General features: G+C 39.1%; 1 protein-coding gene across 3 annotated transcripts in view; it reads left to right on the top strand.

Annotated features, from left to right (window-relative positions):
* DCDC2 (doublecortin domain containing 2) overlaps positions 1-15638 on the top strand; it is a 70876-nt gene that overhangs the window by 5273 nt on the left and 49965 nt on the right. For all 3 annotated transcript variants that reach the window (XM_054190641.1, XM_054190640.1, XM_054190639.1), the window contains exon 2: positions 226-277. In XM_054190641.1, the coding sequence (XP_054046616.1) occupies positions 226-277 (52 nt within the window). The remainder of the gene's footprint in view (positions 1-225; positions 278-15638) is intronic.

Below are 15638 nucleotides of genomic sequence, written 5' to 3'. Positions count from 1 at the left end.
ACTTGAAGCTGGATGGTTGGTTCTCCCCTGGCTTTTGTATTAGCCCAGAGGGCTAGCCTACAGATTTATGTTAACACTCCTTTATTAAAATCTTGAATTAGTTACTTTTGATATTATTTTGAGGCATGATAAATTTTAAAAGCTTTATGTATGAAAAAAGTTAGAAATATTTGTCTTATGTAAGTTAGATGCTTCTGGAAATAATCAACTGTCTTCCTTCTGCAGCTATTTGGACATTGGAGAAACAAAGAAAAAACCTGCTGAAGTCAATAATGAGGTAGGATGCCTGAAGTATTTAATAAGTAAACCTGCAGTTAATGTTAGTGACATGCCTGCATTTATGCCTGATTTTTTATATATATTTATTATGTTTAATAATAATACCATTATCTACCATTCTGAATATACTATTTCAATGATTATTACTCTGATTGCTCTGAGCATGATGCACTGATTGTCTTCTGCTAAGCTTTCTGAATTGCCACATCCAGTTACAAACTTTCAGTAAAGAAAATCTGTTGTCTTCATTGGATCTGGTCATAAACCTAAGGGAGCTTGCTTTCATACAGAAAAAGATGGTGGGACTGAGAATTTTGCGAGTTTAGGACCAGGAATTTTTCTTCAAAACTTGGTATTTTCCCTGGAGAAGGGACATTTGTGTGTGGAAAAAATCTCACTTTGTTGAAATGCTTTTTCCAGCTACTGCTAGTGTCAGTTGTAAATGTCTAACTAGTTCTAGTCCATAATTCTTCAAGCTCACCTGTTTCTCTTGAACAGTGTGATGTTATAGCCTGAGGAGATAACTGCAGGCTTCATAAAACACTCTGTGGATTTTTGTGAGGTGTGTGACTGCATTACTTTTACTATTTTATTGTGTATGGAGATAGCGATGATTTCTAACAAACACTTGAATTATAGCTCTGCCCAACAAGAAGCATCAGCTCACTTGTTTTTCAGTTTCTTTTGCCTTGTGTACTCAATCCATGTTTCCAGCAATTTAATGGTTTGTGTAGCAGGTGTCTTCAGACAGTAGGACACCTTGTACTAGAAGACCCTAAAAATTGAGGCTAGTTTTAAGGTTCATCATTTTGCTGCAAATCTTTAGAAGATTCTTGATATAATAGAAATTCTGTGCGGTTGGAGAAGTAATTATAGAAGTTGTGTTTTTTTTACTTACAGCTGCATGTTTGGTAAGAGAGGCTTCTGTTATTTTTTCCGGATTCAGTGCGCATTGTGTATTATCTTAACACTTGCGGCCATCTCTCAGGGCTTTGAAGTAAATCGGTATAAACCATCCATTATTTCGGCTTTCTTTCTTTTTTTTGACTTATGTTTGCAATCTCCACATTCTCTGTGGAGAGCTTAACTCCCCATGTTGAGTTTAACTTTATGTGATTGATTTATTTGGGGAAAGAAGTCATAAAAATGAGATGAAACCTAGTAACAGTCTACAGATTTTTATCTCAGCTTATGAATAGCACAATTGTTTTCATGCTCTAATCGTTTAGTCCTAGGAATGCACTTTCAGGAGGCTAGTAACAGAAGTTTTAATGCCTAAATGTATTTATGCTAAAAGGATGTGAGGAAGCAAGTTCTGGTTTTACATTTTTTCAGGCATTCACTTAGAAATCAAAACCCTTGATGTGTTTTAGGACCAGGAGGGACAGCAGTATTCTCTTTGATTCTGCTGGATTTGCATCAACAAACAAAAAAATCATATTTTTCCATGGATCCTGGTAGCCATTTTTGATGCTAGCCCACAAAGGTATTTAAAATCCTCCCTGTTTGTTTCACTAAAAGATGAAAAAAAAATAATCAGTGAATGTGTGAATGACAATATTGCTAAAGAAAGATATTTATGGCTCAGCCCTGCAAGCACCGCAAGGTGTAATTTGTGAATCATCTCAATGACTTCAGTACAAAGGTTACTATGGAGTTATGCATGTACAGAGAAGTTTGTGGGTCAGGTCTGAGTTTCTAGTGCTCTGGAGGGCTGGAGTTGGGGCAGGAGGAAAGAAATAAATACAATTATTTGGCTCACTGCAGCTCTGCGGGCTCCTTGCAGATCAAGGAACAGCATGGTAGGTGTTGAATAAAGGCCTTATAGACAACCCCAGGCTAACATTAGGGTGTGTTTTCAGACTGATCTTTGTCAGGGCAATTCCTGCTCTCTTCCTGCTGGTGCTGAAGTATTATCCTGCTTTCCTTCATTAGCCCCTCCTCTTTTTCTTTCCTTCCCTTGCTTCCCTTCTTCCTTCCCTTCCTTTCCTCCTTCTCCTCCTTCAAACCCTCAAATGTTTTTAGAATGCAATATAATTTATCAGGACTCCCACCTTAATGCTCCAGACACTCGCCCATTCTCATGACCTCAGTAGTGCTGCTACTTAGCAGCCGAAGCAGTGCTTAGCTGGAGCCTGGAGACAGCAAAGACTGTTCTTCAAGTGGGGTTTGCCTTCCACCTTTTTTACCTGGCAGCTGGCCTCGAGGGTAAGCAATGACAGCAATAAACGGCCTTGTGCCACAGTACTCCTGAGTGCTGGTGGTGCGTGAGAAATTGGTGCAGGATTTTTTGTCGCCTACAGAAGGAGATGGTCTTGGAGCTGGCTTGCCCTAGACCAGATTTTGGAAGCAAATTGATGCTGGCCTGGTGGTGATGATAGTTCTTCTGTACCTGCATAGTGCCATGTATCAAGGATCTGAAAGCTTTAAAAAGGTAGCACAGAAATAGTGGTTGAGAAATTCATGTTCAGTGTTATCATCATGCTTAGGTACAAGGGTATCAATTCTGGTTGTATGAAGCACATTTAATTTGGCATTTGCTACCTGATGAGTGTTTCTCCCTGCAGGTTTTTCTCCAGTAAAGCAATGGCAAATATCCAGTTTCGATTCTGATTAGTAAGGAGGGAGTCAAAAGGAAGAAAACTTTATGCAGCAGCTGTACATTCTGTGTTTGTTTGCAGCTGTAGGTTTTCTTTTGTGTTAGTTAAACTGCCAAATGTTTGACATCTGTTTTTGGGAATACTTTAACCTTGCTCTTTGAAGGCAGTGTCTCAATTACTTTAAATTTGCATGTAACTAGGAAATGTGTGTCAAACCAGAATTAAACAAGAAAAAATTCACATTCAATATGCGGTGTACATATGGTGACCTACATTCACAAAGAACAGACAGTAAGCATAAAGCATTAATTTCTTACTAAAATCTCTTCTCACTTTTCTCATGAAGTGACAAGACAGAATAAGTAGTCCATCCGAAATAGGTTTGTCTTCTTTAGTGGAATCTGTGAATCTGATTTTGTAAGGAAGGTGTTCCAGGGTGGGGGGGGAAGGAAAAAAAAATACTTAAGGGAAGTTCTTCATCTCGTGGAGTCTGAGAACTCATCTAATGAAATCCTTTGGCATCTGTTCTTGTAAGGTGCTGAGACTTAACATTTGAGAGCAGTATTATTTCTCTGTGTTATGCCCTGGTTCAGTTTTAGCTGGAGCTTTTCAAATACCATGGTCCTGTTGGCCTGTAAGGAGCACCTTGCCTTGCCTGACATGTTTGGAGCTAACAAGGGTTTACAGCTAGTAAGCACCTGTATTTTCTGTCTGTCCTCTACAACTGACAACAGGAGCTCTGGGCAAGGTTTGGTCAAGAAGGTCTTAATGTGGATGTGTTGTAACAACACAGCAATGAGCCAACTATGTAATGTTGAATAATTCATTAAGCACTGTCCATCTATTTGAGAAGTGGAACATGCAAATAGATGTGATTGACTGTAAGATGGGTCAGTGTTGTAATAGTTTGGGAGGATACATTTTTTTCTGGATAAACAGATAGATGTACAGATAAAGGTCTATACCACCAAATACCTAATTATAATATCAGTAGCTGATTTCACCACAGGCTGTCTTTGGTGATAGACGGATGAGAAGAAAAAAGTGTATTACATGTTCCTCAACAGTAGTGTCATCATACATAAGCAGAGCAACACAAGAAAGCTTGAGTGTAGCAACTGCACATAGCAGTTTAATTTTGAGGGCTTTTCTTTTAAAAATAAGCATTGTTTTAAAAATAGTTGAAGTGTGAGGGTAATAATACTGCTTTTAAAATCTTGCAAAGTAACTATAGTCTTGGTCTGTGAGGTCCAACCATCAATCAGAGTTGGGTCTTTTAAAAAAATATTGCATAAAAAGCCCATAGTCATTCTACTACTGATACAAATCAGGTTTCAAGGTGTTCTTCAATGAAATAATCTCATTATCTATTAAGATTTCTGATATCAGTGATAGATTTCTTTAATCAAGTGTCTGGTTTCTTAAAATCTAGCTATCTGTTTACCAGTCTAAGGCCTCCAAACAACCAACTGAAATAAATGGGCCAAACTCTTGGAAAACAGCTATTTTTTTTTCACCAGTCTACCCTAGATATGGACTTGAACTTATAGCCCTGTTCTTCTGGGTGAAGTATTGTATCAGTATAGGATGATAAACGAGGGAGGGTCACTCTGATGTCTTAGTGCAGGATGATATAATTTATGATAGCAGTGCATGAAAATGATACTGAACATTTATTAAATGTTTCAAAGCAGCAGGAGTTCCAGTAGTGTCAGTTCATATGATGCCTGTAGTTCAGTGGCCATTGACTTCAGTAGACTTTGAGCTTTGCCCATGGCCAGGAAGGAGATGGGATACTGTTGGTAATGCAAAAACACCAGTGGTAGTTGTGGTACTTTAACAGTCACTGTATTTTGAGGATAGTTAGATGCCTTGATACCATCTTTGCTTTTGGAAATCTTCCTCAGACTGTCGTATATCTGCATGTGATGAAGGGAATAATTTAAGATTAAATTGATAACTGTGCAGAAGAAAGGAAGTTTATAATGGGAGAGGTCTGCAAGATCTTTTTCACTTCAGAACATGAGTCTGCAATTTGTTTCGTTTCACATTAACATCCAATCTCAGTTCCCTGCTTTCTGAGATGCAGAGATTTTCTTGATGTAGTAACATTAGAGCAATTGTCAAGCTCATCCTCACAAGTTATCCCCTGCTGCATGCTGCTAGAGCTGGTGGGATTTTAAAGCCACATCTCTGTCTCTTCTCACTTCGTCTGCTGTTATGTGTATTTGGCACTTCCTTGCTTGTTTTTACTTCGCTCTCCTTAGCAATAGCAGCAGCGCAGCAGCTTAGGAAAAGCTCCTTAGTTCTCATACTGCTGTAACAGCAGATCGGTGTGCCACTCAGCTGATTTTCACAGTGCCACAAACTCATTTGACCAGGAGTGTGCATGATGGTCAGAAGGGTGAGCTGTGGGTTGTGAAGGGGGAGAAAGAAAAGTTCAAATCAGAGCTAAAGGCAGTGAGCGTTTGCTATATGAGCAAATTTGCATCTGGCTCAAGCGTTTTGCTGACATGGCAATACTCTTTCCCTCTGTTCTGCTGTTTATCCCAGCAGATAAGTGATGACGCCTCTTGCACTGTAGCATTGTGGTAGTTGTTCTGCATGGAAGACTGGAGCAAGTTTCCTAGGAAAAGTGATTTTTCAATTCCCATTTGATGGCCTCTGCAACAAGCTATTCCCCTAGAATTGTCACATCCCATCTTAGTTTAGATTTTTTGGGGAGAGAGCGGGGGTAGAGAGTAAGTTCAGATTTCTGCCTTCTCCCTCTTTCAACCAGGGACAGCTGTAAGGGTGAAAGAAGACACTTGTCCTAGAAGCATGGGAAAATTGTGTGTCAGTCTCAGCAGATGGCAGCCAGGCTTTTAGCTGTTTTAAATCCTCTGGCAGAGCCCTCACACCATAATGATGTGTCTCAAAACTTTTTACAGTTATGTTACCAGTAGGGAAAGTAGTAAAAAGATTTAATCCTGACCCAAGCTAAATCTTTGATACAAACTATTCCTCGGGTATGTTTCCATCCATCACTTCTTTTGGCAACTGAGCTTCTTGTTTTGCAAGAGAGATCCCTTTTGTACTGAAGGTGATCTGCAAGTACAAATACATTTTAAATTATGTGCTTGAGGAATCTAACAATTAATCTCTTGAGGAGGTATGGACCAGCAGAGTTACCATTTGTTTATTATAAGCTTAATTGTTTGTAAAAGGTACTGAATGTTATTTTCTAATAATAATGTGTAAAGTATGGACATTTATATTTCTCTAAGCACTATTTCTGATCTAGATGGTCTCTCCCTGTGCACTCAAAAAGATTAATTTTACTTGTCATTGGGGCTGGGTAAGGTGCTGAAGAATTAACTGAGCTTTTGGATTTGCAAATCTTGTAGACAACTGTTTGTTTAAAAATCTTTGTTTTACAAGAATCCGTTCAGCTGAAACCTCCTTTCTTCTTTGACTTCTTATGGCCAACAGTTTTTTGAACACACTGAAGTAAACAGACTGCAGTGTGTTACTGTAAAAGGAAAGAATTTCAGGCACCTAAGAAAAGCAGATGTATTTTGATATTGAAGAACGAGTCTCTAGCAACTGAAAGAAAAAAGGAAGATTATAGTGTCTGTATGAAACAGCATCTATTATCAAAAGTTCATAGTAGGCCTGCATTAAACTGCTTTACTGACCATATACATAAATTTGCCCTTGGTTGATAGCAGACAGATTTCCTTAGGTAGTAAAAACATTGAGGTTTTTTGTCAGCACTTCACGTTTTCTGCTGGGCCTCTAGGACGTGGTGATTGTGTGGCAAGCTCTGACACAAGTATTTTTTGTGCTGCTCAAGATTGTCATTTGTGTTCCACTTGGTTTTTTTTTTTTACTGACATATTCTAGAAAAGCATTTGTAAGTTATTTAAGAAAACTCCACTTATATGTTTTACTCTACATAAGGCACATCAAGAGTTAGGTCTATACTGTAGAGAGATAAGAATGATGTAGATGCCTTTCCTTAGGTTCACCACTGTTTTCTACGATGTTTAAGCCATGAAAACATCCTGGTCTACAATTTTATAACAATTGCCGACTTACAGTGTATTTATAACATTTCTACCCATTGACTGGGAACTGCTGTAGGGCACTAAGTATGACCAGGGATGTTGTAAGAGCTGGTTGGTTGTAGGCCAAGTGTGTGGCTGGCTGAAGAAGGGTCACTTTACCCAATTCTTTGAGTGGTGCGTTCATTCTGGGGTGCTGTCATGTAGCATTAGAAGTGGCTGTGTGTGGCTCTTGGACTGTCAGATTTCATGATGCATGTCAGGGGTCCTGGTGTGAGGGATGCGCTAGGGACTCTCTGCCCACCACCTACTGGGTCTTGTCCTACCTTTCCAGCTTCAGGTTCTTCCCATGTTCGGCCTGGGTACCCTTCTGCAGGTCTGTTGCCTCACATGTAGTCATTGTGTCCTTGTCACATTTTTCCAGTGATTCATCACTTTTTTTTCACTGTTTTACATAAACATATTTCATCGTTCCATAACTCCATTTCAATTGCAGCTGCTTCTTTTATCAGGTGGTTTAGATGTGGTCATATTTGGACAAGTATTTGAAGAATGGAATAATCAATATTTTTACTAATGATTCTTCGGAGGATTAGTAAAGATTCCTCAAAGCTTTCATACGTGTATGACCTGAATATTTGTATCAGCATGCATATGCTGATACATGCACAACCCCAGAACATATCTCTCTAGTGAAAACACGTGATAATTACAAGGATTTGAATGAGTGTTTGAGCATTTTGAAACTTCTAAATTTCTTTTTCTGATCCAGTGCCTGTCAGCCCTCACATTGGTCACACACTGGGTGACACAGACATGTGCTAGGACATGGAGTAGAGCACGTTTGCTTGCTAGGGAACTTCACAGAGTGTGTCTGTTCCCGTGATGAAGCTTGACTACAGAATGAAACTGTGTCTGGCAGAATGTGCCTTCTACTGGTGGTCTCCAGCTGCAGCACATCAGCTCAGTAACACTCCTTCTGTGGGGTCTTGTGGGCCAGACATTGGCAGATCACAGCTTAGGCCAGTTGGCCACTGCATTCTTGGTGAGATCCTGGGCCAGGAAGGGTTCCCTAGTTGTCCAGTGCTGACAGAAGAGACGGGCACCATGGCAGGGGAATGTGAGGTGGAAAATACAATGTTTGAGACTTGGGAGATCTGAACGTACCATCATAATTTTCAAAAAAAAAAAAAAAAAGCACCTGAGATGTTGCTATAAAAGTATTTTGAGGAGATGCCATTTCTCTGTTTCCCTCTGTTCCTCCATATTTTAAAATTCAATTCTTTTAGTATCATTTATGGCAATTGTTTCTTCTGCATCCTTTAAGAGCATCTTTGTTGCTAAACAGCGGAGTCGCCACTCATCTCTTGGCGGTGGTATGATTGGATTAATCAGTAAAAATTTAATTTTGGAAGGTTACAATGTTGTCTTCATTTCACAAATTATTTTGCTATATTTATGCTGGATATATCTTGTCCCTAACATACTTGCATATTTTTTCCAAGTACTTTCTTATGAAAAATCCCAGTATTTATAATTATTGTTTATTTCAAACCAAGCGTTTATCATGTCTGACAAATAACATATATGTCTAATCATAAAAAACCCTTGTCATTTTTCAATGAGTGGACTCTTGATTCACTTTAACTTTTAACTGTCAACTAGAAATGGTTCATTGATGTTTTCCTCTGTACAGGACATAGTTTTGAGAGAGTGTTTGAATAGATATCAGAAATGATCCCTGCATGTGCAAATTACAGCCATTTGATGTCAAAACAATCTATCTTCATAGGATATTATTTCCTAATTCTTTTTTAAGAATAAGAAAGAAAAAAAAGTGATTTGTGAAACCCAAAGTTACTGTACACAAAATATTTGTATGACTGGAAATGAATTGTGTGTAAAGGTCCACTTCATATTCCTGTGCCAATATGCAAAGCTAAACCCTCTTGCTACACCAAATCTGACCAGTTTGTTTTCTTCTACTGGTGGTGTCACGGAATGAGTAAGGAATTTCTCATTTTCTGATGCTGAATTAATTAGGAATTCTACTGTAAGTGTAGTTTAGAGAATAAGACTATCAAAATGCAAAGATTAAAAAATGTGATATATATCTTTAATCTGAGCAACATCTTTAATAGTTAAATTTTATCTGTCGTTGTTTGGTATTTAGTATCCTGGTAACATAATTAGCACAACAAGACATACAAAACAGAAGCCCTTCCTGAGTGTTTATAATGTAATACCAGGAGGAATCAGAGAAGAACTGATCAGACATCCAGTTAAAACATAAGCGTGTCCTTTTTTCTAGCTGGGCCTGTGAGTTAATAAAATTTCTCTTTATATAGTTCTGTATACCTGAATTGTGTAATGCTGAGTATTTTAATTAACAGCTTGCTTACAGATAGATTTAGTGGATTTTGGAGCAACAGAAAGTCTTGCAGAGGCTTTGGTTCATGCCACTGGGGATTTCGTGGTCTGTATTGAGTTTGATATGAAACTTGAAAGTTGGTCTCTTCCTTGATTAAGATGCCTGCCTTGTTCTGTAGGGTAACTGCTCTTTCTGCTCTGTGGGGAGGCTGGGAGGAAGGGAAGAAATGCCAGTACTGAAGCTTTTAATGAAGCATGTTAGCCTCATTAAATACTTGTTGCTGCATACCAAATTGACTTACTGGAAACATTAACAACTTTTTACCTTTGATTAAAAATGATGAAGAAAAAAAAAAAATTTTTTTGGGGGGTTGCTTTTTGTTCTTCAGCTGTCACTGTTCACAGGTTCATGCCCTTCTGATCATCCCCGAAGGCCAGAGTCTTCCTTTTGGTTTAAATGAGTCTAAGGAGTTTGGGAAAAATACATGAATTTTGAGAGGCAAAAATGGTCAGAATTGGCAGTATTATGTCAGTAACAGAAATGAGCATCAGGATCTATTTTGCTTGAATAAAATCTACATTGTTGATCCTATTGTTGTGTGTGTTGTAAGCAGTGTAGAGTATAGCATCATGCAACTTGGTGGAGAAATAGGAGCCATCCAGAAGCAATACAGGTGTGGTCTATTTTGGAGCTCTGCGCAGTCTATGTGCCTGGGCCGATAAAGCCATGCCCTTGTCTGATTTATCCCAGCTGAAGATCTGGCCCCTAATCCAGTGCCCCAAAACTACGACAGATCCCAAGCGAAACATTTTTCTTTCCAGAGTTTAGCTAGATGAGATGAGGTTTAACCCCAGATGCACAGGGGATATGACCTCCATTTCGCTGGCAATGGCTGAAAAGGAGGGTGATTTACCTTGGGTGTGAACAGAGTGGCTTCAAATACTTTGGGAATTTTGTAGCAGCTTTGTGGTCTAGAAGGCTCGCTGAATCAGTCCATGACCGTTCTGGCATAGTTCGTTTCCACCTGATCTGTGCTTTATGTGGGCTGAGAAGTTCATGTACTGCCATGATGTTGTGACCTATTTGTGTAAGCTTGGAAATATGCTCAGTTAGTAGCAGTTTAAGTGATGCTTTGTATCCACACCAGGAGAAAGGCTAGTAGTCTGTTGCTCAAGGCTGTTTTGTACTATCCAGTGTACCATCTAGCAATGCAAAGTAGCCAGGGAAGCCTGGATTATCCAGGTTAATTACTGCGTAGGATAACTGAAAGGGTTTTGTACTGACCGAACACCTCAGTGAGTTTGACTCTGCATCTTTTAGTCAAAGTGTATAAAAATGCCCATTTAAAAAAAGTCATGTTTCTGTGAAATAGATAAGATGTTTCCTATGCTGTAATAGCTTTAGAAAACTTATCGTTCTAATTTGCTTTTGATCACTGAACCTTGAACATTCCTTTCTTTCACATCAGAGGGTGGTGATGGTGTGTATAAATGGGGTTTTGGTTCTTTTGACCCCAGTTCTACCCTAGGGGAATGCAAATATTTGTTCTCAATTTTCCTGGGCACATTGATTAACAAACAGGCCATTGTAACAAACTGGCAAACTCATGGCTCATTGCATGAGCTGATAAATTTGGAATGTGACATTGTGTTGAAATATTTAAAACTGCAAGAGGTTAGTTATAAAGTGACGTGAGTAATGAGTGAGATGTTCATAGTGGCCAAGACTATATTAATACAGCAGTAAGAAAGGCCAGCTCTTAAACCTGTATAAATCAAACCAGCAGAGAGGATCTGGTTCAGGCAGGTTGCTTATTTTGACTGTTGTTTCGCTTCTGTCTAGTATGGCTTTATAAATATGTGTAAACCTGTAAATCTTGCAGTTGTTCAGTTGCCCCTTTGATGGGGGGCATTTCTGGTAAGAAAAGGAAATAAATCAGATAGTTATACCATTTCTTAGCTATGGATAACTACCCTGTGTCTTTATGGCAGCCTGTGAAAGTGCTGCCAGACCTCTGAATTTAGCATGTCTCTAATTATTTAATGTACACTGTAGGGAAAAGAAAGGCTAAGAATGGCACGTTTCTATTTGAAACTATTCTCAAGTGTATAAAAGTCACCTTTTTAGAAACTAAACATGCAGCATGGTATATTCAGAGGGCATTTAAAATAATGTTTAACAAACTGTACTTTTCTGATATACAAGGATTGATTCTCTGAAGTGTCATATGCCTCTTGCAAGTCCCAATTAACCAAGAGGAGCTTGGGTGGTTTGCTGGGTCTTTCCCACTTTCCAGTCTATATTTGAATAATAGGTGTGAAAAGTATAATTCATAGAAGTGAAAAGTTTATGCATGGGGACCAGCAAATAGGTTCACACCTACCAAAACAAATACACAAAATTTTGCTACATCTCCATTTTAAGGGTTAAGTTTTTCACCTTTTACCGGTTAACGTATTTCTGAAGAAAGAAGTGAAAACCGTTCTTTTTTATCTGTGTATTTCAAACCAATGTGTGGGTTGCTCAGAGTCCTTACACAAATAACCATTCTCAATGATGATTTCCTTGTAATGCCATATATGTAACATTCTCTTCCCAATGTAACATTTCTTTTGAGTTAGAAGCCTTGCATGATCAAGCGCATCCATTGTGTTCTTAAATGGAGATAACATGTTTTCAGCTGATCTTCAGTCTTTCATGTGGCCAGCTGAACATAAACATAATAGAAATTTTTGTATGAAAATTATATTAAATTGGTGTATGTATGTATGCGTACACACATCATATACATGTATACACATGTGGATATGCACACACTAATTCAAAATGGTTTTCTTACAAAACCAAATTTTCATATATGTACGTATGACAATATACCTGAGGTAATGGTTTGGCTGCTGATCGTTTTGTTTTGTTTTGTTTTTTGCCAACAGTCAACAGTGGAAGATGTAAGTACCTAAAGTAGATTGTGCAATGTGTTGTATGTGTTTGCTAAGTGTTTTGGCTGTGTGTTTGTTAAATTTTGTGAATATTTAGCATAATTTCAGTGTAAGAGAAAAATGTATAGAATGTTGTTATAAAGCAGCTGTGAGGATGTGGATTTTTTTACCATGTTTCAGTTAGATGCTGATCTTGGCTTAGTATTTTCAAAGGGCTATTAGGAGGCACTCAGCTGCAGCTAACGTTCAGCGATGCAAATGCCACCACAGTGAATTACAACTGAAGATGAAAGCTGGGCTTTAAGAGACACTCTGTAGAATGTATTCTGAAATCTGAGTGTTTACAGAGATCTCAAACACTGCAGATTGATCCCCACTCCCAGAACCTAGCCTGTGTTTTTAGCTGCTTTGTTTTTCCCAGACTCTGCAAGGTACTTTGCAAAGTTATTTCGCAGGTGCTAACTCCGTTCTAAAGCAAGAAATAACCACACTGCTGTTGGTGTAAGAGGCACTGTGGGAAATCACAAATTCTTTGTAGAAGAGATTTGTAAAAATTATGGTGGTTTTGAGTGTCTGTGATCCCCTGGTGTATTTCCAACTGTGTTTAGCTCTTGTTGCTTTGCAAATTCTCATTTAATTGATTGCCTCCAGCTTACTTAAAGTTCTGTCTGAGTTTCAATTGATGTAATGCTTCCTTTTTCCTCCCCTAATACTTTGTGTTGCTGCTGTATGTTGTCATGTAATATCTCAGATGAGTATCTCATCATGAATTATGAAATGTTGACAACATATGTGAGTAGGATATGGAAGCTGCCCTTGAATGGGTCTTTTCAAACAAACTGAAAATGTACGAAATCTAAAGATAAAATCACAATGGGGCCAGACCATTGATTAACGTAAATCTACTTACAATTGCTGACGTAAATGGGACAGTGTTGATTTACATCAGCTGAGAATGTGGCTGGTGAAATTAAAAGAAAATAAAGAGTTTAGGGGGCTAGTGATGCTGGTCTCTTAATGTAAACACAAACTTTCACCCAAGACATATTAATTGTTGTTAATATGTAACTCTGCAGTGCCAGGGGGGTCAGGCTATTCCAGACACTGTGGCACTGTGCTACCTCCTACAAACAAAGTAAGAGCGGAACCATGTATTCTTTAATTAAATCCTGGATCAGGTCTTCCGCTGGGGTGGTTTGGCATAACCGCATATACTTCAAAGGAACTAGATTGATTTACCGTGTCTGAGCATTTGGGTCTTCTATTAATGTATACTTCTGTGTATTGAAAGTATGTAGCTTGCTTTTCATAAGCATAAATAGTTTAACATTGGTCAGACAGAAGTTATTCTAAAAAAAGAAAAAAAGAGAAGAGCACAGTCAGGTTAATTAGAAGAACAATGTATAGGGTGTGATTCTTTTGGTCATGTGGGGGTTTTTTTTGGTGTTTTGTTTTTTTTTTAAATCACAGTGCAATGTAGATCTAGCCAAAATGTTTTTTAGAAAGGTGGCTTCAGAGCAGGCTAGGGTTGCTTGTGCTGAGTTTTTGCGCTGTTGCACTTGGAGAGCCTGATACACTATGCTGTAGCCACAACATATGTTAGGTATCTGTAGGAGTTCTCTTGTGCATTGTGTAATGCTATATTATACTGTATTGTATTTGCTTGCATGTCTACATGCTTGCCAGCTTCAAAATTAAAGGTAATGTACACAGCTCATTTGCAGCACCCCTGTGCAGTCACTTCCCTCTGTTTGTTTTTTTAAATTTTCTTATAATTTATAGATTTATTTTCTCCTTTTCTGTCATTTTCAGCATCAGTTGCCCTGTGTCCTGGATGAATATAAGGAGTTTATCTTTCTTTTTGTCCCCTGAAGCAGATGAGGTGTAAAACATGCCTTCAGGAGGCAAGCAGTCACAGAATCACTGAATGACGGGGTTGGAAGGGACCGCTGGAGATCAGCTAGTCCAACCCCACTGCCAAAGCAGGGTCACCCAGAGCAGGTTGCACAGGAACACGTCCAAGCGGGTTTGGAATGTCTCCAGACAAGGAGGCTCCACCAGCTCCCTGGGCAGCCTCTTCCAGTGCTCTGACACCCTCAAAGTAAAGAAGTTCCTCCTCATGTTTAGATGGAACTTCCTGTGCTCAAGTCTCTGCCCGTTACCCCTTGTCCTCTCACTGGGCACCACTCAAAAGAGCCAGGCCCCATCCTCCTGACCACCCGCCCTTCAAGTATTTAGAAGCATTGAAAAGATCCCCCCTCAGTCGTCTTTTTTCCAGACTAAAAAGACCCAAGTCCCTCAGCCTAGTCCTAAAGACATTACTTATCCCGCCTCTTCCAGACAAACAGTGATAGCCTAAACATCTGCAGAAGAGCATGTGGACCCCAAGACAAGATGCAGTATGCGTGCCCCCACTGTTCATGTCGGGTGTGGCAAAAGACTCTGCAGAGTTCTGTGCCACCATGGTCCAGCGTCTGTTCAATCCAGTCTGGGCTACTCTGTTCCATGCTCCAAGAAACAGAGGTCTTATTCTATGCACCGTGCTAAATACTTGTGTCTGTTTTAATAGTGTAATCGTCATCTTGGTGTTTCCATGCACTGATTTTTGTGGTGTTACATTAGCAAATGTAATATTGCACTAAGGTATTCTTCTCACCTTTTAGTATAGGAGGTACATTTGATTTAAACATGCTTAGCCAAAGAACACGAGATTGTATTTTGTTCTGGTTTAGGTCATGTTTAGGTAGAAAAGACAGATATTAAGTCTCTGCCAATGCTGGTCCCATGTTACAGTCCCCTGCAGTTTGCTTGTTTAAGAACAGGGCTGACTTATTAGGGCACAGAAGGCTGCCAGAAATATTAATGACTCTTTGAGAGAGTAACGCGAAAGACAGACTTGCAAGCTGATGCCACGGTATCTATTATTGGCAGAAATACAATCCTTCCAATAATAAATGAGCTCTTAACATCTGTCAGGTTGCTTGTTTTCTCAGGGGCCTGGTGATTGGGTTGCATGCAATAACATAATGGCCTTCTGAGGAGCCTACGTCAAAATTAATGGTTTCATCAGCTTGCAAGAACAACTAAATAATTGGGCACACCTGGGACTGTCCTAAAGGGCTCCTTTATGCTTAGCGAATTCTTTCTATCTGGTTCCAGTAAAATGTGGATCATCGAAACCTGCGTGTTGCAGAGTGGGTCAGAGAACTTATTTTGATGGACTGTTTGGAGCGTGTGAGAGCTTGAGCATAGGTATCAACAGCATAAATAAGCATCAGGAATGGATGAGGAATCAACTTTTAGAAAAAGCGATATAAGGCTTTACTAGTTATATATTGAATACTTTATAGGGGATTGGCCTGGCAACCTAGCAGCTATGCAGCAAGGTGTAAGGGCAAAGTTA

Source organism: Rissa tridactyla, chromosome 2, assembly GCF_028500815.1.
Source record: "Rissa tridactyla isolate bRisTri1 chromosome 2, bRisTri1.patW.cur.20221130, whole genome shotgun sequence".
NCBI classification, from domain to species: Eukaryota; Metazoa; Chordata; class Aves; order Charadriiformes; family Laridae; genus Rissa; species Rissa tridactyla.
The sequence above is the reverse complement of the archived record's forward strand: the minus strand, read 5'-3'. Positions and strand labels throughout refer to the sequence as shown.